Below are 22,798 nucleotides of genomic sequence, written 5' to 3' on the forward strand. Positions count from 1 at the left end.
CAAGAGGAAGACAGTGCATAGCATTTTGAGAGGAGCACAGTGAAGCCATATATCTAGTAGGCCTCTACAGGGCAGGGACAAAACGATGAAAATGTTAAGTCAGTAAGACAGAACATGTATGTTCATTTTATTTATTTGTTCTTCATGTGGCTGGGGGCAGGGTAGGACTGACAGGAAAGTATCCAAAAGGGGTATTGCCTAGAAGATGAGCTTGAAGACAGTGTGGCTCTGGGCCCTCGATGTCTCTGGCAAGTTGAAAGGCAGGGACTAGGGTGCTGAAGATACCAGCCCGGTATAGAAATCTACGTCGGAAACTGTGGATCCACATCTTGAAGTGTTATACATAAAATACATGAATCCACATGCCAAATCAATTTACGCTCACCCCATTTAGCATTCGCCATTGGAACTGAAGACATGAGTGGAAAGTGAGTTTTTTCCCCCAATTTCATGCTACCATATTAGCTATCATTAAGCATTTCATAAATCACATACAACTTTCAAGTCATTTGCAATTTAATTTACCAGAAGTCAGTATCAAGACCAGCGGGAAAAAGAAAATAACTGCTCAAAAGCACTGGAGACAAGAGGCAGAGAGGCCTCAACAGAAATGTTAGCTTTCTACCTGTCTTTTGAATGACACTGGCTTTTGCATAATGAAAATCATGGCAACACGACATTTTATTGCTTTCATTTTCTTGGAGTTCAAAAGACAATTCTTGCACACGCACACTCAGTTTCTCCCCAAAATAGCCGCATTCTTTTATTTGGTGATTCAATACATTTTTAATTCAAATAGTCACCACATATCCTAGGCACAATATTAAGCATTTTACAAGCAAAGTATTTTACTGATTTTCTTTTCAATTGCCAAAGAGTACAATAAGTGAACTGGTTAAAGGATATACTTCTGTACATAAAAATATCCATGTATTTATACAAGTGTATGGAACAGAGTTCAAAGATAATAAAACCAGAACATCACAATAAATAGGATGTGTTCCTACAGGACAGCAAAGCACACTTTGTCAGGAAGCTGTCAAGTCTCTTTTTTTGAAGGTGCTTTATGTTCTTCTGAGCTAGGCTCACATTTCCCAAAATAAGGATTAGGGGTTAGTAATGACTGATCTGAATGCCTACTTTCACATGTGACTTTTAATTTGCATCTCCAACAATAGGAGTGGAAGATATGATAATTTATTTTCAAAAAGTCTTTGCAACTTACCAAATTCTATTGATCTCCTGCCTCATTATTTTAAAATGCAGATTCATCTAAGCTCTAGCACCATACGAGAATGAAATACATGTATTTTTGTCAGAGCAACAATATTTTATATCATCTTTGTTCCTCTGGCTATAACAATTCTGTTTAGAAAAATTTACCAAGCTAAAAATAGTTGATCTAGGTTGTCATAAAAAAGAATATTAAATACCTTTGGTAAAAATAGATATATTTAACAAGATTAGAAAAGCAAACAGTTATAATGTCAAAAGGAGAATATAAAAATGTACACAATAAAACAAATAAACCAACTTATAGATAAAGTGAAGGTAAGGCCACTCTTCTTTTCAGGTTTGTCTCTTCCAAACCATGAATGTAGTTCTCTTCTTCTAAATGGCAGAAATTTTAATAAGAAATATGGAAAATCCAGTCTTTCCTATCAGCATGACACAAGTTTAATTCATAGCAACATAGGTCCTTTTTAAAAACCAAGTTTGTAGAACATAGAACACTCTGGTTTATATATGTGAATATAGGGAAGAAATTCCAGATTTCTGTGATTTTAGGCCCAGAACATGGAGCTTTAGAGTTAAGCAAGGCAACAGAATCAGGTGCTCATCTGCACAGTTTTTCCCGTACTGACATTAACCTAAGTCGTATCAAGACAATTGAAATACGGAACACAGCTAGCGCATGGTAACTCTCTAACTAGCTAGTGATTTACAACATTTAATTTGTTTCCACGACTGAAGACTTTTCTCCTGTCATGTGGGCCTCCTCTCAAAAGAGCTGTTGCACAACTCCTAATTCCGTTTGGTGTCTCCTCTTAGAACACACTGTAAATCCTGAAGATGAAAGGTCCCTGAAGCAAACAACTGAGATTATGGATGAAGATAATGCGTAAGTTCTAGAACAGAATCAACCACGGAGCTGTACTGCTCTGGGAGATGGCGAAGCGGTTATCCTCCAGAGTTCCCTCTGCATACACAGTCACACTCCTCATGGTGCTCCAGGGCCACGTCCGTGAGAGATTTATGCAATCCCCTGACACCATTCTTTGGTCTCAACTGAAGGACCTGAAAGGGAACAAGGGAAGCCACCTTTAAAATCAACCAAGGTCTGTAACTTTTGATTTCATGGACAAGGAAATTTCCGAAAAGAATCCTGGGGCCCAACGGAGACGTGCAAATTTTAATTTCTTCCTAGTGAAGGCAGTGTGAACACATTCCCCCACTCCTCAAAAAAATCATAAACGATCATCATTTCATGAAAGAAATGACATTTTATCACCAACGAATTGGAAGGATGCTGCCTCAGAATAAAGAAATGTCCTTAAATTGAAAAGACTCACTATATACTCTTTATTTTGCTCATCTAATGATACAACAGAGAATTTCACCTTGATTAAGTATTCTGGAACCACCGCTGCACAACTGATTTTTCTGTTTGTTGCTTTCTTTCACTCATTCATTTATTCCCACATTTAACAAATATTTATACTAGAAGCAATACATGCAAGGACTGCAATACTGTGACAAAAACATGATCCCTCTACAGCTGAGTTTGCTCAATTATGCCACTCATTAATTTCCTTGGCCACACTTCAGGTCCTCTATAAACTGGATGAGACGGATTAGATGTACTTTCTAGACAGCAGCCTCTGTCACAGCTCACTTTCTGCAGCTGGATCCTACCGTGCAGTACACGGAGGTTTGGCAATAATAACAATCATGCCTCTATTAAATGAAGCTATCTGCAGTTTGGATTGTTGAGCTTTTTAACCAAAAATGTAATAAAATAGACGCTGATACTACTAAATACTAAATATATTTCCTTTTGACACTGTGACAAAAGGACATAGCCATGTATTCCATAAAAGATTGTCTACAGTATTTGATGAGAGCTACCTATTCAATGTGTATTACATTTTATTTCTTATAATAGAAGTGATAAAGTTTCAGGAATTGTTTTTTTGAATTATGAACAAAGGCCAGAGCACATAATCATAGGAAGTTGCCTAGTTTCTCTTCTCTCTGTGTATGACACAGATAACTTCACAGAGTTCTAAAAGATACTGATCTTCTAAAAGATACTGTTCTGGAGATTTTCATTAATCCAAAAAAGGCACAAGTCGTCTTACAACTGTTCTACTTAGATTTAAAAAAGAAAAATAGAGAATGTATACCTCACTTAGACTATGTGATCATATCAAAGGTGAATTAGCTAACATTTTTTGAATGCTTACTGGGTGCCAGGCACTATAATAATGTTTTTACATACTTTAACTCACAAGAATTCTATGACTTAATTTACAATTATTACCCTTATTTTACACATGAGTGAACAGAAGCTTAGAGAGAATAAGTGACAGAGCCAGTATATGTACTTTGGCCAAATATGAATTATTAAAAGTTAGAATGATAGATAATTTTACAAGAGACTCAGAATATTACTAGTCATACATTCTATTTATTTCGTAACTTTCTTCCTAGAGAGAGAAACTGTCTAGTTTGTAATAACTGTGAACAATAGTAAACTTTTAAAGTAGATTTTCTATCTATTACATTTCACAACTAAGAATAAAAATTACTAAGACTGTGTTGTTTTAATGTGAAACTTAACCTAATGACTACTGAATATTGTTTTATGTGTTAGTACTGACACTGTTTTCGGACAACATAAGGTGGTATCAAAACTACTCTCACGACACTGGTGCCGTATCTTATTATCACACTCGTTACAAATAGTTTCTGGAATGAGGTTTGGTGGATAGAAAAATTACAATATTGGCAGAGCCAACGTCTTTAATTCTTATCTCTAATTGTATACATTTTCCCAGTTGGCAAGGAAAAAAAATTCCTATGAAGGTAAAGGTTACAGAGGCCACCATATGCAGCCCTAACAGTCAGTCATGCCAGTCGACAAGCCTACAAACCTTCCTTCCTTTAGTGGTGCTCAAGATGCACTCACCAAATAAAGAGCCTCCCCACTCACAAAGGTTGAACAAAACTCAATGAAAGTGCTAAAAAAATCCAAAAGAGGGAATAATTCAGTTTTATTTATAGTAACACAATGACTATAATACAACTTAATATTTAGGGAAACATATAATCAAGATAGATGGAGAGAAAAATTAGAATTTCTAAGCCATATCTTTGTTTCTGCTTTCTCCACGAGGTGGAACAATCTTCAGACTGAAAATGGGGACAATGGTCATCAAAAAGAATTAAAGCCCCAGATGGGCTTCACTTTAAAAAGAGTTAAGTCTCTAGATCCAGATTAATAGTATTCAATGACTTAATGATCTTACAATGATTTTAAGTTACATTTAAAAAACAACTTCATTTACTTAGGAGTGGTACTAAACTCAGAACTTTTTTCCAAAATATAGGACTGAGAAAAATTTAAGCCTCAGAAATTATCAATTACACCAAATAATCCTTTTTTCATTGAGTAATTTGATTGTTAACAGAAAGACCATCACAGAAAAATTAATGATTCCCATAAAGTATTTTAAAGAATTAAGACATGATTTTTACTGGAGATATTTGTGAGAAATGTGGAGCAGGTAACCGTATAATTATATTTCTACACACATATACTTTAGAGATATTTGTGGGAAACGTAGTAGATGGTCATATAATTAAACATCCAAAGTTGTATGTGTGTACATATATAATGTGTATATTACCAATCCCACCCAAAGATTGGTGAATAATAGATTAATGTCATTCTGGGAGAAGGCCAGTGAGTCTATAAATACTGCCCATAGCCTTTCCCCATCCAAGACTTTTATCTGAGACTTTAAAACAGATATTGCACACACTGTGGCAACTTTCTGGATAACCCTAAATCTAATGTTATTTGAAAAGAAATTTAAAAGTATAGGATGGAGAAGGATACATTTGACCTGAGGGCTGATTTAGCTGACCAAAAGTATGATACTGATTTAGCATCTGATAAGCTTGTTTTAAAAAGCTAATACAACTGCTCGGGGTTTTATAGCTCTTAGAAGGGTGGTTATAAACCCAAGACTTGTTGGCTAAACCAGGTCCCCAAATACACTTTGTTTAGTAAGGACATGCTTTGGAAAGTTCAAAATTGAATGATTTTAGGTGGGAAAAGATCACTCTTGTTGAATTCCTATTTCCATCATATCCTTTTATATTATGCCAATGAACTCTAGTATCTGCTTAGATATTAGGCATTTTAATTTTCATCTAAGAACTATTCTATTAAGGGTTTTTTTTGTGACTAGATTCCCTGTTCAGAGTAGCAATAAGGCTGGCTTCTGGGCACGGCCTGGCTGGAGCTCCTCGAGCCACCAAGGGGGGTCTTCAGAAGCATGTGGTGTAGAAATGGAAGTAGAACACGAATAATGGTAGTATACGGTCCTTTTTTAATCACAGACTGCCAGTTTTGGATGTTACCTTCTAAACACTGCAATCTAGTAGCCGTCATGGAATACCATAGCTAGGAAAAACCTGCGAGATTATTATATCTTACAGAGGCTAAGTCCCCTGCTGATGGCTACAACAAGTCAATAGTAGATTTAGGATATAAACAGAATCCCTTCGCTTCTGGAATTTAGTGCTTTTTTTCCGACTTCGTCAGCTGCCAATACAACACCAGTGAAGGACAGGACAACCAACCATGTTCCATGAAATGCAGTTTATGACACTGTGCATGCTTAAGTCACCTAACAGACAGGGGTTTCACTGATGTCTTTACGCATATGAAAAGTCATTTTATTTATTAAGTAGATATTTATTCTGTATTATTCTTTTATTTAGTAGAAAAAATAAAAACTAATGAAACGAGGTCATATTAAAATGAAGTCAGAGGGCAGTTTTTGGCTTGGTATAATGTAAACGTTTTATAAGAATTAAAGTTGAATCATGAGAAGGGATTGCTTCCTGAAGTATGAATGCTACATGATGCTGTTGGAGAGAAGATAGGATATAATTGGGATATGTTCCAGCAGCAACAGAAATTTCGAGTGTATAAATTCTAAGGTTCCCAAGGCTCTGAAAGACAATAATTACTAACATTTAATATTATATTTTCCTTAATTCCATAGAATGAAGAGATAAAAGGGTGAAGAATCCATAAAAAGTTTAACATGGTATTTGGGGGCACTGTGAATAATAGAAGATTGGTATAATTATGAATACGTCTTCTTGGGATTCATGTGCCCACAGTGCCTCAAATGAAAAAATAAATATTAAAGATCCTTCTCCAAAATAGAAAGCAATTTACCTCCAAGTTTGTCTTTAAAATATTTTCCCTTCATATTTTGAAAAGTGGAAAAGTTGAAATATTTCACCTATGTTTTTGTCTCCACAGAAGAACACATTTTTTTTTTGAGAAAGAAAAACTTCAGTGACCATCCATGATGTACTATCAGCAGATAAACTTTCCAAATCCTTAACGTCTGAGTTTTTGAGTTAAAGGTTAAAGAAATGAAACTATGAACTATTTTAGAAATCCTTTTACTCCCCCCATGAATGCTATGTCTCCTTTCTAAACAAAATCCATTTCAGACACATTGTTTCATTATTTTCTTAGAGACAAAACACCCAAAAAAAGAATCCGAAAGGAACCTTAAAAGAAAATGATATACCTACCTCATGATATTTTTTAGTAACTTTGCTTGGGACACACTGACACTCGTTGCAATTGTGAAGGCAACAGGCACAGTTTCCACCGCAGCGTTTAACCAGGAGACAACCTGGCCAGAAAATGGTATCGGTTCTCTTTAGTTCTTCCCTTATGGACACCGAGAAGTTACGAGGTGTGCAGCTGTATAATCTTACCTCCTCTTTCAGAAGGTTCAGATCCACCACTACATGGCACAAAAGAAAGCAAACAAAAAGAGATGGTCATGCTTTGAGCCTGGATATATTTCATTAAACTCTTTTCATAAAGAAGTCTAGCTATTGCATGAAGAATAACCCTAACAATATCCCTTCTTATATTAACTAGGTTTTAGGGCTATGCAGCTCGCAAGTTGGACTTTGTCTTTCATAGTAAACAAAGCTTCATTATGACTTAGTGACCAATAAAGAGATACATTGTGCAATATTAAGAACAGAGCCAACAAAACAGTTGAGAGCTATTAATAGGAAACTTCAGAGAGAAAAAGAGGGCTACACCTTTTAACCTTAGTAACGAAGTCAACAAGGAGAGCATTGGCGGGAAGAATAGAATGTAAAATGATGGATGCTTTGACTAAAAAATAAATGCAATTTTTAAAAAGATTACAAGCTCATGCAATTAATGAAGAACAATTTACAGACACTTGTTGACAGAACTTTCTACAATCTTTCTGTCAATAAGAATCACAAAATGTAAAAAGGGGGTAAAGAAAATGAATTTTTAAAGACAGCTGAGTGAACCAGGAGTGAAAAAAAGGATGCATTTTAAAAGAGCGTAAATTGTTGGAAAGCACTGCTTTTGCTGCGTTGCGTAATTTATGCTGTTTAAAATTTAGTTTAACTAGGCTCCCTAAGAATTCTATTCTTGTTCTAAGGGATGGAAGAAATGTCTAATTTATAACTATTGTCTCTATTCTTTTAGCAAGTTGGTTAACTATGTTGTGCTTTATTCTTTAAAAGAATACCTACTTGTGAAGACCAAACAAAATATCCTTTCATCAGATTATTGCAGTGAATTCTCAAAGAATCATTGTTTTTAACTACAAAAGGATATGGCCTCTGTTAAGTTATAGCAAAATAACGTCCTATTTAACATTCATTTATATATAACATACGAAATGTAGTTAACTTCAGTGGATAACATATAACTCACCGGAGCTTTTTTTCTTTAAAAGTAAGGGTTTTATTAAAATTTAGGAACATTACCTAAATATAACAAATCCAGTTAAATACCTTTTCACTAATATTGGAAACATTATAAACAAGAATTGAAAGAAAAGAAAAAATGCTTTCTGGTTAAAGATGGCTTCAAATCATAATAATCACTATATAATCCAGTTTTAAAAATTAAGTGCCAATATTTTTTCAAAGTTTAAAAATGACAAGGTAATTAAGAATCAAATGCTTATTTTCTTGGCTATTTTACTTGCATATGCGATCAAGTTTCTCTAAAACGTCAAAAAAAGTCAAAGTAAGTATTTTCAAGAAATGTATTATAAATTATGTATATGCAATAGTAAATTATAAGACATGTAAAGTATATGGTTGACTAAAACCTTGGGTGATACAGGGACACACGAAGGAAATGCTAATTCAATAGGTTTCTTTCAGCATCACATTCTGGTAAAAATTATTTTTTCCAGCTCAGTAGAAAATTACTGTTTTATTTGAGCATTTAAAGAGTTCCTTTTCATCCAAAAAATAATCCTATGAAAAGAAAACTTTTAAATATTTAAGAGAAAATTTTGAGTGCCATAAAAGACCAATTTATCTCTAAAATAAAATTCACGAGATCATTAGGTTAAATGATGTCACTATTTCACCTGATTTGATTTTGCTGGACTAATAGTATATGTACATATTGCTCTTTCATTGTTATAGCTATAGATGAGCCTATTTCAATCTTTTCTCTAGAAGTTAAATATCTAGGCAAGGAGGGAGAAAACCCAAAACACACACACACACGTACAAAAGCTGGCTGCCCAAATCTTCAATGCTTATTTAAGATTTATACTTTAGAATGTGAATGAAGCTCTTAGCTTTCAAAGGATATTCATCTACCTCAAATAGGTTTAAACACACTATTTCATGAAACAAGAAAATGAGACTGTGTATGTTCACTTTAAAATGTTTAGTTAACCACAATAAAAGGTTAGATAGATTTCCCAAGCGAACTCAGTTATGATACCTGCTACAATGTGAAAATTTAAACACACTTTCAACTTAGCTTCCACTCATTTATCATGTTTGACACAAAAGTCAAAAGCCCTTTTAAAGTACTAGTTAAGACTGACTTACAAAATATGGTATATATATATTTTTTCTGCAAGTAGTAAGGTATGAATGAAAACCTGAACCAGAAGAAGAAAGGGGAAATGACAAAACAGAAAAACATTAATGCAGTCCACACTGGACTAAAAATACAATTAAGGATTTTAAATTTGGTGTATCTTATTTGAAATTCATGCTTCTTACTTTTAAGGCTTCAACCTTATCTAAGCTTCATTAAAATAAGTCATGTGACTAAAATCTGATGTCATAAACTGTCCAAACATTGTACAGAACTTCTAGGCAAAAAAAAGAGAAAGATTACGTCCCAACATATTTTTCTAATAACTTAACTATAATATTATGAAAATTTCTCCCTGCAAAATATTTGTAAAGTAAGATTCAGCCTTCAGATTCTTGATTTCCTTTTCATAACTACTTCCTAAAACAATACATGCATTAATTTATCCCGCTGAAGGATGATTTTGAGCATGTGAGCGATGAAAGCTGCTATTTCTAATACAAATTTTCTGGTTCACATTCATCAGTATTGCAAGTTTTATTAAAAAGGTTAATACTGAATGAAAAAAAATTACGGTCACATTTTACTGTGTTAGTTGTTCATTCTTTTAAGATATTCAGCCCAAGGATATTCTCTTACTGTAATGCAATCCGAGGGTGGTCTTTCTAAGATGAATGTGGTAACACTGTGATGTGTTTATTCTGTGGAAAATGTATTTTGATGTCTAATTAGAAGCTTTTAAACGTTTTACTCCTTGTTCCTTTGTAGAAAGACTCTTGGGAGGGGAGCTGGTTTTGTCTATATAGATGTTATCCCACACCTGCATTTTAGTTTATGTAAAGTTCTAAAAATATACACTGCTTTTCTCACACTTACTGTATGCTTAAAAAGTTAATAGTTTTGGCAAACTGCAAAGGGCTTCAATTTGGAAAGTGCTAAATGAATATTTAAAAGATCTGGTTCAATGCTGGATGCTTTTAAATACATGCCAGCCGCTGGCCAAATCTTCGCTGAGCACCATGTGCAGAGGTATAGGCATAAAAGCATGGCTGGATGGGAGATTTTTAGGCTGGAATCCTGAGATCAGCCGTCAAAAAACAAGATCTGAGTTTAGAACCTGGTTTACTCGCTCAGCTTCTCACAGATCAACATGATAATCTACTTGAAATTTGCTAACAAAGGCTTTATTCATGGGTGTTTCAGCTAGCCTTGCAGATCTTCATCTTCCTGTTCCTAAGTGGGAGGGAAGGGAAGTGTTGTTCGTAAGTTATTCATCAAGTTATTCATCAAGATCAAATCTTATAAATATGTAACAGCTTTCAGCATCTGGACAAGATTCGGCTGCCCATGTACTTGAAGACTGATTTCAAATATTGCTGAAAGGAAACCACGTCTGTTGGCAGAGCAAAATACCACGGTTGGGCAAGTCTGAACATGACCTGCTGAGATTAAAGCTGCTGATCCAAATGGGCTGCAGGGCTGCAGCTTTCAGAGGGAAAGGGCAGGAATCCGGTTTCTTTCTGACAAGATTTACAAGAACGAGTCTGGAGCAATCTGCCCTCGTGAATTGCTCAAATTAACCAAACCTTATTCCTTCTATATAAATTCTCCAGACTGTCATTCCACTCTCTAAAATGACCCTGGGTAGATTTCAATGTTTCTGACAGACAGAAGCAGATTTTTTGGGTGCATTATAATTATCCAGTTATTTCTATTACATTTTCATTTATGCCTGATACGGATGCGTTCCAATTCTAATGTTACTAGGAAAATGAGCTAACCTTGGAACAAACTCAGTTAACGTTATTTTCAATTTCTTAACCATGCGGAATTAAGTTTAATTATCAACACTCTCACTCTTGAAGACAGATAGGCTCATGTGGTCAAAAGTGATCATTTCAGAAGCAATTTATATGGGAGAAAAATTATCATAGTTTGGGTTTCTTTAGGTCATTATTTTCTTGCTATGAATCCTATCTTGAAAACTACTAGCTCTATTTTATGGCAAGTCACTGTTATTTTCATATTATTTAGAAAAGTTTCAAGGCTTAGGAAATGAAAATTAATATAATCCTGACCCATGGGGACATGGTGGATAATGATTTTGATGTAGTGTTCCCCTTCCATAGCCCCAAATCTGGTTTAGGAAATATAATAATAATCCTCTTGAATCTCTAAATCAATATATCCCAAGTATTAGGTTTGAATAAGCAATGATTCTTGTGAAATGTAACTGAGGACTTCATCAAAATGGTATTTTTAAATTGAAGAAATGATAAGAATTTTCAGCAAAAGTATCTCTTTTAATTTCCAAATCCACTGAGTTATAATTAAGTGCCTATTTTTGTAGGTATTCTTATTTAATATGTAATATGCTCAAATGTTATGAAAATAGATTGTTGAAATACATCACTGAAGAGTTTTAAACTCTACTCATGGGAAGATATGGCAGAAGAATCTGAAACATTAGCTGCTAAAAAGATTAAATGAGGTTCTAATCTGAAGAGAGAGCTTACCTCTGGATTTTCTTCCAAATACAAAAGCCTTGCCAAGAAGTTGCCAAGTTGGCCTATATAGATCTTCTAAGTCCAACTGCCATCTATCTGGTTCAAGATACCGAATAAGATCTTCCAAGGTACTAAAGGCAGTGACAGCGTTATTAAGCAGGTCCAGTGGCAAAGCTGAAGGGGGTAACGCTGAAGGACTCACCGCTTCTGTGAATTGCTGAAAGCAAAACGAATCCTATGTTAACTGTTTTAAAAATGACAATGTGTTCCTTCTGGACTTAGGTACAAAGTTAGGTAGACTACGACTGAAAACACACGGGAACTGAAACTGTATTCAACGCAAATTAGAAGTAAGTACTTTGCAAAGACTTCATGGAGATGAACTCTGATAGATTTTCTGGGCAAGTCAATGAGAAAGACATTAACTTTCATTGCCAAAAACTACGGTGAATGTGTATATCTGTTGCTTAAATAAAAAAAGAACACGTCTCTATGGTTCAATTACAGACTTACATTGGAAACTGTAATACAAATTACCAAACTTTTCTTTTGTTTTCTACTTTTTGTTATCCTCAATCTGGAAATCACCTGGTAGTAATGCAAATGGATGTCAGATAAATTAAAAATTTAATATAAAATAATAAACCCACAAAGAATTAGAACAAAATATAGGCGAAAAGCCTTTGACATTGGAGAAGAACTCGTTAATCAAGACAGAAAACACACAAACCATAAAAGATAACTTTGATAAATTTGCCTGCAATTTCTTTTAATTAACAGGATTAAAAGACAGACACTGGGAGAACACCCTGACAAATTATATAACTGTCGTCACAGGATTCGTATCCAGAGAATACAGCAAAGGAAACAGCTCAATAGAAAATGGGCAAATTCCAGACAAGAGGCTTGAATGGCCAACAGGCATATAAAAACATGCTAAAATTCATTAGTTATCAGAGAAATGCAAACCAAAGTGAGATATTATCTCACATATTAAAAAAAGTACTATTTCATATACATGAGATTGGCAAGCATTTAAAAGAAAGGACTGCCAAGGATGTGGGTAAATTGGAATTTCTCTGCTCTGCCTGCAGGAGTGTAAACTGGTACAACCACTTCAGTTGATGTAACCGGTGTACACAGGATACTAGAGTAGAAGATTTATGTGCTCCATGTCCTTGTAATTCACTTTTGAGGTTTACATCCTTTTATTTGCCCATGTACAAATATCTTCAACGACATTCATCACAGTGTTGTTTGAAATAGAGAAAAACTGAAAACCTAAATGGCCATGTATAGAGCAATGGATTAAAATGCTTCGTTTTAAATGGCAAGCAACAAAATGAGACAACAATTTCAATAAAAGTTCAATAAGAACACCCCTCCCTCCAATTTTCAAAGTGGACTAAGGGTAGGGAGTAGTGGATCAGACCTGAGATAAAGGTAGGCAAAATAAATATATGAACAAATGCTCAACTTTTGTTTTATTTATTATTTATTATTACTTTTTAGGACAGGAGGAGAGAGGCAGAGTATGGAATAAAACCTTTTTGTTGACTGATGTTCATTATAGCAGTATTTATAATAACAAAAAGTTAGGGGAAAAAATTTATATTTGCAATAGTGGAATAGTTAGTTCCACTGTACTTATCAACTGAAATAGTGTACAGCCATTGAAAATGAGGTCCTCTAAGAATTTGTATTAACAAAAGAAATGCCCATAATGTAGTAAATGACACAAAAAACCAAGCTTTAGACATATAGTTCAGTATACCATTATTTCAACATACATAAATTAAAACAAACAAAAAATCAAAAGTGCCTAAAATGTCGAGTGTTCACCTATGGTTTAAATGAGAATATACATTATATATTATTATATATGTAATACATAATATTATGCATTATATAAAACCATATTTTCAACATTTTCTATAATAAACATGGATTTCTTTTGAGGTCTGGTAAAAATAATAACATTTGTTATAATAAAAAAAGACCTACCATATCAGCTCTTCCTTTCCATCCTCATTACTCGGATCATGGGCTAGATACTGAAAATCATGTGCCATATTTAACAGCTTCTAACTTTGTCTCCTTACCTCAATCTTTCCTTATTCCTTTTATTCTATGCCGCATAACCCTGGGTTAATCTACCTAAAATAAGTTATCGCTGATTATACGATGAATTTGGACAAATGCCTAGAGTGATTTCTCATCTGGAGGATAAAATCCGAATTCCTTACCACGCACTCAGGATCCTTACAGTCTGACCTTTGCTCCCCTTTCCCATCTAATCCTCTACTCATCAAAGACATGCACATTTTGTTCCAATCAATCTAGTCTCTTCACTAACTACTGCACTTGTCATCTTCATCCCAGACCTTGCATGTCCTCCCAAGCTAAATGCTCCAATCCTTGCCCCAAACGCAAAACTCTCCCTCCTGTGATCCACACAATAAATCTTCACCATTTATAATGGTCTTTCTTGAAACCCAATTCATCCATGAAAACTTCCTCAATGACAGAGCCAACTCTGTCCCATATATCTCAACTGCGTCCATTTGAGAAAGATTCCCTCCCTGGGCTATCCTTTGGGCATGACTTGAAAAGCAGAAGCTGCTCCGTCAATTAGAGAAAGGAGTACTGTTCTCTGGGGCAGGCACCGCCCCAGCTGGGGCTCACAGCTTTGTGGGTGCAGAACCCCCTTTGTCCCTGAGGGGGGCCATTTTTATAGAGCATAACTGGTAGAAATGAATGTGGTAGCCTTGGGTCAACACTAACTTCTTCCTTATTTTAAAGATCTAATTTCAATAATGTCAAGATTCTGGCTAAGACATCAGCACTAAGATGTTTTCCATTATTCTATCCAACATTCGAGCATAGAAACCAAATTTAATACATTCCTATTTACTCCCAGTATTTTGTCTATGAAATGTAAAATTGCTTTCATAGTATTATTAGGATTGTTAACAATATGATTGATATAAAGAAACAATTACCTAATAAAAGTTTTCATTGTTAATTTAACCAATTTGGTTAATGCTGATTAAATTTATAATGTGAAAAGGTTAATGCAAATATTTTGCAAATTTTAAAAATACAAGCCAAAATTTATACGTTTACATAAAGTGAGAATTAAAGGTCAGTAATACTCAAAGAATAACTGAGTAATTCCTCATGAATATGATGATATAAAACAAATCCGATGTGTCATAATCTGCACCCAGAGAGTAAATGTATAGAAAGCTAATACAGTGTACAGAAATGTATAGAAAGCTAATACAAAAAGTAGGTGTCATTCATTACAGTGTCCGAGTGTAGATGTATATTTTAGGCATGATGTGAAACTGTTACTTAAGCTATTTTCAATTGACCAGAACCCAAGAATGAGTTTGCTTATTTTGCTTCCACGTCTTTTGGAGACTCTGCATACAGCAGTCCTTTTGAAGCAATGACAAGTTTCAACCGAAATCAATATTGCTGCAATAAAGTTTAAAGTATTTATACGGAAGAAAGCAAAACAAAATAAATGTGCAATATTGGGCCAACAAAATATGCACATCTTGGGTTTAACGAAGTATTGGAGTATCAATCCCTTTAAATGACAAAGATTGAGAGAAAACAACTTGGTCTAAGTTACTGCATTCATATATTGGTTGATGGTCTAAACCTCCATGCTTTTAACTATTTAAATTAAAATAAAATAAATTTAAAAAGCGCGCACACACACACACACCCACATTCAGCAGTCCCACCCAAAAAAGGAGGAGAAAATCAACTCACTTCCCCCGGATTCAAAGAATCAATCCTGGACAGAAGAGAGGAAGAAGTTCTGCTATTTCAGGGCTTTCTCATGACTGCCACCCCACCCACTGGTTCACGGAACAACCAAGTTGTTCACTTTCAAAGTTCTGCTTTTCTAAGTTGTACAAAGGGATTTTCAGAAAAAAGAGGGAGTCATGGAAAAAAGAAGTTAGAGGAAAAAATATGCTGTAAGGTTTTTAAGTTTTAATTCTTCCTCTAACCCCAAACTGCTCTTTTTGGTACAAGCTTATAGCCTTTTCTCCCGTATTTAGTGTCTGGAAAATTCTAACAATGTCTTTGGTATTTAAAAATACTTATGATTGGGCTAAGCACCTGCAATTGAACTGGATTTGCACTCCCTATCTCCTTTAGACACCATGAAAATAGATACTTATTACTAAGTTATGGATTGCTCTATGACTATCTAGTGGATGATAACAGTCAGTAATGGAAAGCAGAGTTTCTTGGTGTTCTGTATTGTATACAACTAAATCAACACCTCCACTTTAGTAAGCCAGAAGAAAGCTCTTCTAATATTACCTGCAGGGGAGCAGTGCTAACCTGGGTGGATAACCTAGTCCTACCATAGACTCTATCAGGTACATTACTTTGGAAGGACAGATCATGAAAGAGCAGACAAGGGATCCGAAATCTCTATGCAATGAAGTGTCATGCCAAACCATGCATTTCCAAAATGTCAGTACCATGTGTTAAGGATCCTCTGCAAAATGAAGTCTTTTAAATTCTTTGGTGAAAGTCATTCTGAATGACAGCATGATATGTGAAAACAACCCTGATCAGGAGTCAAGAAACCTGAACTGTAATCTTGGAGCTGCTCACATTTAGGAAACAGAATTTGGGTAAATACCGTAACCTCTGAGCCTCAGTTTCCTCCTCTGTAAAACATGGCTGCTAAACTCCTTGACCTTTAAGTTTCCTTCCAGCTTTTAAAATTAAGAATCCTATGTAATTGCCTGATACAAGAGGGTCCCTTTTCTCCATATCCTTGCCAACACTTGCTATCTCTTGTTCTTTTGGTGACAGCCATTCTAACAGGTGAGGTGACACCTCCTTGTGGTTTTGCTTTGCATTTCTCTGATGATTAGTGAAGTCAAGCATTTTTTCATGTACTATTGCCCGTTTGTATGTTTTCCCTGGAAAAATCTCTATTCAGATCCTCTGCCCATTTTTTAATCAGATTGTTTGGGAATTTTTTTGGTTATTGAGTTGTATGAGTTTTTATTTATTTTGGATATTAACTCCTTATCCGATTTATGATTTGCAAATATTTTGTCCCATTCCACAGGTTGCCTTTTCATTTTTTGGATTATTTCCTTTGTTTTGCAGAAGACTTTAGGTTGATGTAGTCCTACTTGTTTGATTTTTGCTTTTGTTGCTGTGTTTTTGGTGTCATTTCCAAAAATCCCTTATGCACTATTGGTGGGAATGTAAATTTGTTCAGCCACTATGGAAAACAGTATGGAAGTTCTGCAAAAAATTAAATATAGAACTACCACAAGATTCAGCAATCCCACTTCTGGGTATATATCCAAAGGAAATGAAAACAGGATCTGGAAAACATATCTGCAATGTCATGTTTACCACAGCATTATTCACAATAGCCAAGATATGGAAACAACCTAAGTATCTGCAACAGATGAATGAATAAAGAAGATGTGGTGTGTGTATATATGCATACATATAATCATGAGAAAGAAGGAAATCCTGTCATTTGTGACAACATGGATGGACCTTGAGGGCATTATGCTAAGTGAAATAAGTCAGACAGAGGAAGACAAATACTGTATGATATCACCTACTTGAGAAACTAACAAAAGCTGAACTTGTAGAAACAGAGAGTAGAATGGTGGTTACCAGGGGTTGCGGGGGAGGATGGGGGAATTGGGTAGATGCTGGTCAAAGGGTACAAACTTTCAGTTAGAAGATAAGTGCTGGAGACCTAATATACAGCAATATGACTATAGTCAACAATACTGTATTATAAGGTTCAAAGGTGCTAAGAGACTAGGTGTTAAATGTTCTCACCATGAAAAGAAATGATAATTATGTGATGTGATGGAGGTGTTAGCTAACGCGGCAGTGGTAATCATACTGCAATATATAAATGTATCAAATCAACAGTTGTACATCTTAAACTTACACAGTGTTATACAATGTTATATGTCAATTAAAACAACAGAAGAAAAAGAATCTAATACAGCTTCAGCAAAATTATCCGGACAGCTTCAAAAACAAAACATACTACTTAGTCTGTGGTGGGGCTGAGCTGTCTATTTTTTCTTTCTTAAATCTTCTTTGTTGCCTTAGATTATCAGCCAATTTTGGGAAATATTGCCCGACAGTACAACTAACAGAATTCAACACTGATCTTTTTTTCTGTCCTGAGTGTGCATACAAGTTTACCCTGCCTTTTAAGGATCCAAATATCCCTAGAAAGGTGTATCTAGCTTATGAATGGTAGCTGCGTGGCTCTGAAAACCGGAAGAAAAAAGGTTCCTCTTTGGAGAATTGATATCAACATGTTTCCAAATATATACAGATATATAACACGCTGTGTTATAGGCTGAATTGTGTTCCCCTAATATTCTAATGTTGAAGTCCTAGCCTCTCCGGTACCTCAGAATGAGACTATATTTGGAGACAGGGCCTTTAAAGAGGTCATTCAGTTTAAATGAGGTCACTAGGGTGGGCCCTAATGCAGTATGACTGGTCCTTGTAAGAAGAGGAAATTTGAACCCAGATACGCACACAGGAAAGACCACATGAAGACACAAGGAGAAGACAGCCATACAAGCCAAGGAGGAGGGCTTCCGAAGAAAGCACCTGCTGACACCTTGATCTCAAACTTCTAGCCTCCAGAACTGCGAGAAAATAAATTTCTGTTTAAGCCACCAGCCTTTGGTACTCTGGTACAGGAGTCCTAGCAAACTAATAGCATGCTGTCATTGACTTCTCAACTTAGTATCTATTACAGTGGCAAGGAGAGGTTCATATTATACTATGTCCATTAAATCATTTAACAAACATTTATTAAAAAGCCGATGAGGTGGGCACTGTGAACAAAACAGACCAAAATTCTTGCCCTTGCGAAGCTAAACCTTTATAAGCCAAGTATTCTGTATCACAGGAGAGATTTTTCCCTTGCCAAAACAAAGCTAAACTGAGAATTTGCTAGTAAGAATCACACAACCCAAGAACTATCACACAAATCCTGATGAGTGTGGACCATAAAAAGCGAACTTAATATGAAAAAATAACTGAAAAACAAATATATTTCTTCTTTTATTATTGAAAAATAACTGGCAGCCCCTGTGTTCAGACAAAGAAATGGCCAAATAAATCAGTGTTACAAGCTTAGGACAGCAAGTCTGGCTGCAAGAGTAAGTTCCCTTATTGACTTGTCCAGTGTTACTTCTGAAAAATCAACATCTTAATGTTTTTTGTACTTTATTATGGCTACTTCAAATATTTTATGCATTCATTATCATCTTTTCCTTTTTTAGAAAAAGAAAAGCTGATTTCCTGTTTGGAATAGTACGATCTGAACTGCTTATAATTTCACAATAAATAGTTACTTATCTCTAAAAAACCATAGCTTGTCTTTTTATTAGGATTTTTGTGATGAGTGCAATTTTAAAAATACAACATTCACCATGATTCTTCCCTGGACGAATACACACATACAAATGTTTACCTTGAGTAGCATAGCAACGGATGCAAAGCTTTTAGGGCCTGCAAAGATTTATGCTGCAGCTTCCTTAGCCAACTGCATACAGTACATTTCAAACTGATAAGGGGCCTTTGATTTCGTTCATACCTAACAGAAGGGTTAGGAATCCAGATTAGGTTTTATTGTTGTAGTTATTAAAAAGAAAATAACAACCAAATAATAATCCAGGTGTTGTAAGAGAAGAACAAAAAAGTTCGGTCTTGTGTTACATCTCTTCTTAAAGGTGTCTCCAATCTCATTTATATAATGTCAAGCTGATGATATATTGTGTATAGGTCTGACTTTAAAGAGCTTAAGAAGCAGACGGGGCATGCAGACAAAAATGCCTGCCAGGAACAACTGACTGGAGGTTCTGTAAAGACACAAGAATGCCCTGGAACAATTCATTTAAACATGCTTCTTTGTCTTTCCCCCGTTCTTATCTGAATTCATCCAAAAAGTTATCTGGGTTATGTTTTTAAATTATTTTTAAGCCAGCAAAGAAAAGCAAATGCTTGCATTCTTACTCAGGAACAGATGTTTTAATACTGTGTGGGTAACGCAGATTATACATTTAAGTGAGAAATCCTAGGGAAGGTGGCCAACGGCGTTCATCTCGAGTCTTAATATTGAGAGGTTCTTACTGAAAGAGCATGGTAATTGAATAAAACTTGACGTATCTATACAACCTATTACAGTGACAGTCCAGGATGAAAAGCAAACAATGCTTATCGCCCAGCACTTAAAAGCAGTAATTTCAGGGCTCAAACCTGAAACTGACCTTCAAATGCTGTGAGTTTCATGGTTTCAGGCAAACCCTGAGCAGCGGGATTCTGCCTGGGTCCAAATATGGAAAAAGAGATGACTAGCTTTGCTGAAAACGCTGTCTTAAAAAAAAGCAATGCTTCTTACTAAATTAGTGGAGAAGCAACTTCTACTAGCTCAATTTTCCTGTCAGCACGAAACTTGAGAACTACCACATTCTTACTACATTTACAAATTATGACATTGTTACCCTCAAATTCTCCTCACCTCAAGTGTTAGTGGTCTGCAGTCACCCGTGTTAAGAAATTTCACCCTAATGCCGGTGCCTTAGGTGAGAAGGTGTCAGCAGAAGCTAATCCTTTACCAGGCAGCAGGCTGACTGTGGGCTGGTGAATCAGAGTCAACAGACAGAGTTTTCCACTTCCTAGGTAAAATTGTGGATTAGACGTAATAACCTATATTGAAAACTAGAATTCCTTGGGATGGCTAAATAACATAGTCCTAAGCACATTTTCCACAATGGCATCTGCGGGAAGCCAAAATTAAGGGGTTTTTCCTACTAAGATTTTAAAAATTATTCCTGAATCAAAAAACGTGACAAGCCATAAAAAGCTGAAACAACATCTAGAAGCTGCAAGTGTTTGACAACAAAGCATCATATGACTTGTTTTCTAATCTTACTATGTCAAATGCCTATGGATTTGCTTTGTTACAGTACTCAAGAAAGGATCAATAGTAAGGAATTTTAAATGAAAGAGAATGTACGCTAAGAATTGTTAGAAGAAAAACACACTTTCACTGAAACACTTGAATTTAATGTGCATCTCAAACCAGAATCCCTAAAGATTCCTACAGAAATTTCTTATAGTTCAATATTTATTCAATGTACCATTCAAGAGCCATTAAAGGAAATTTGTGGAATGTCTAGTGGGGATCTAGCTGAGAAATGATGCCTATATTGGTAGATATTTTCAATTATGTGCTCAGTAAGTTTAACAGTCAGATAAGACCCTCAAACTCATTCAAATTTTGTATTGGGTGGAAGACCTCATTTTGGGTAAGAAATTATAGTACAGAGTTATTTTTTTAAAATGACTTCACAGCATAAAAAGTGTGAATAAGTAGCTGAAACTGGGGACAGTAATAAAAAATTCCTCAGGAGATTGTTTGGAGGATAAAAATGAGATAATCTAATGGAAGCAATTAGCATGGATGTAAAGTATGAAGGTCACCAGTGACCCTGCCCACATGGCTGAAACCAATGGTCCATTTTCTCAGTATTCATCCTAACTGACAAGTGACTGCAGGTTTTCTTCCTACCTCAAGAGATGCTTCTCCTTAGCTCTGTCCGCTGGTTCCTCTTGATCACCTTATTTCTGTATGCTAGAGACTTCCAATGCTCATGGCTTGGGCCTCTTCTATTTTCTGTCTACATTCTTTCATTTAGTGATCTCATATAGTTTCAAAGCACTACATGTGATTTACATGCTGACTACCATCAAATTCCTATTCGTCACCTGTGCTTTTCTGCTATCTCAGTAAATGGCAACTCCATCATTTGGAGTCATCTTTGGCTCCTCTCCTTTGCTTACATGCCACATCCCACATCCAAGTGTCTTGGTTCTACCTTTAGACGAGGGTTAGAATCTGTGATATTGTGATTTATAATAAGAAATATGTATTTGGTCTTTGTTCTTTCTGGAAAGAACTAAAACACTTGGAATTTCCTAAGTGACGGGGCAAAAAAGTTGTTTTTTGTTATGTTAATGACGTGACTTTCGGACCACGCCTAAGGATGGGGGCTGACTGCCAGGAGAACCAGCCATGTGATTAGAGGGGGTTGGAACTTTTAGTCACCTCCAAGGAGGGGAGAGGAGCCAGAGGGTGAATCAACTGCCAATGGCTCATGATTTAATCAATCATACCTGTGTAATGAGGCCTCCATAAAAACCCAAAAGAACTGGGTTCAGAAAGCTTCTGGGTTGGTAAATACGTGGAGAATCGGGGAGAGAGGTGTGCCTGGAGAGGGTATGGAAGTTGCATCCCCTTTCCCCATACCTTGCCCTATGCATCTCTTCCATCTGGCTGTTCCTGAGCTATATCCTTTTATGAGAAATCCATAATCTAGTAAGTAAAATGTTTCTCTGAGTTCTGTGAGCCGCTCTAGCAAATTAATCAAACTCAAGGAGGAGGTCCTGGGAAGCTCTGATTTACAGCCAGAAGTATGAGTAACAACCTGGACTTGTGACTGGCATCCTGAGTTAGAAGGGCTCATTGGAACCTCCAATTTGTAGCCCGTTGGTCAGAGGCACACGTTAACAGCCCCGGCTTGCAACTGCTGTCTGAAGCGGGGGGAGGCAGTCTTGTAGAACTGAACCCTTAACCTGTGGATTCTGATGCTATCTCTTGGTAGATAGTGTCACAATTGAGTAGAATTGTAGGACACCCAGTTGCTGTCTGGAGAATCACTTGTTGTTGGTGTGGGAACCCTAACTCCAACAACATTGAAATTGGTCTCTGAGCACCCGACAGAGGATCTGACCACTTTTCACCACCTCAACTGCTACTACCGTCCAATCCAGGCCACCATCTGCAATCCTGGCCTCCCTGTATCTGCCTTTGCCTTTGTTGACTGAATTAAATAGAACTTTACATATTCTACCACAAATGGTAGGTAGAATATACTAAAAATACTCTTTTTATTATTTTATTTCTAGAAATATAGATCTGCTTTTACATATTACACTTAAAAAATGGCTTTTATTTTAAACATTCTATAGATTACTCACAGAAGCACCTGATTGAGATTTGTACAGATTT

General features: G+C 35.7%; 1 protein-coding gene across 2 annotated transcripts in view; it reads right to left on the minus strand.

Moving 5' to 3' along the window:
* Positions 1 to 498: 498 nt before the first annotated feature.
* The window catches only part of PDGFC (platelet derived growth factor C), a 208,513-nt gene continuing 186,213 nt past the window's right edge, over positions 499 to 22,798 (minus strand). Inside the window, exons 4-7 of one of the 2 annotated variants that reach the window (XM_070504953.1) lie at positions 11,686 to 11,893; positions 7,039 to 7,067; positions 6,850 to 6,953; positions 499 to 2,298 (exon numbers count right to left, since the gene is read on the minus strand). In XM_070504953.1, the coding sequence (XP_070361054.1) occupies positions 2,286 to 2,298; positions 6,850 to 6,953; positions 7,039 to 7,067; positions 11,686 to 11,893 (354 nt within the window). In that variant the 3' untranslated portion in view covers positions 499 to 2,285. Of the gene's footprint in view, positions 2,299 to 6,849; positions 7,068 to 11,685; positions 11,894 to 22,798 lie in introns of both variants that reach the window. The other variant, XM_014844069.3, reaches the window with a different exon arrangement.

Source organism: Equus asinus, chromosome 3 (genome assembly GCF_041296235.1).
Source record: "Equus asinus isolate D_3611 breed Donkey chromosome 3, EquAss-T2T_v2, whole genome shotgun sequence".
In the NCBI taxonomy this organism is placed as follows: domain Eukaryota; kingdom Metazoa; phylum Chordata; class Mammalia; order Perissodactyla; family Equidae; genus Equus; species Equus asinus.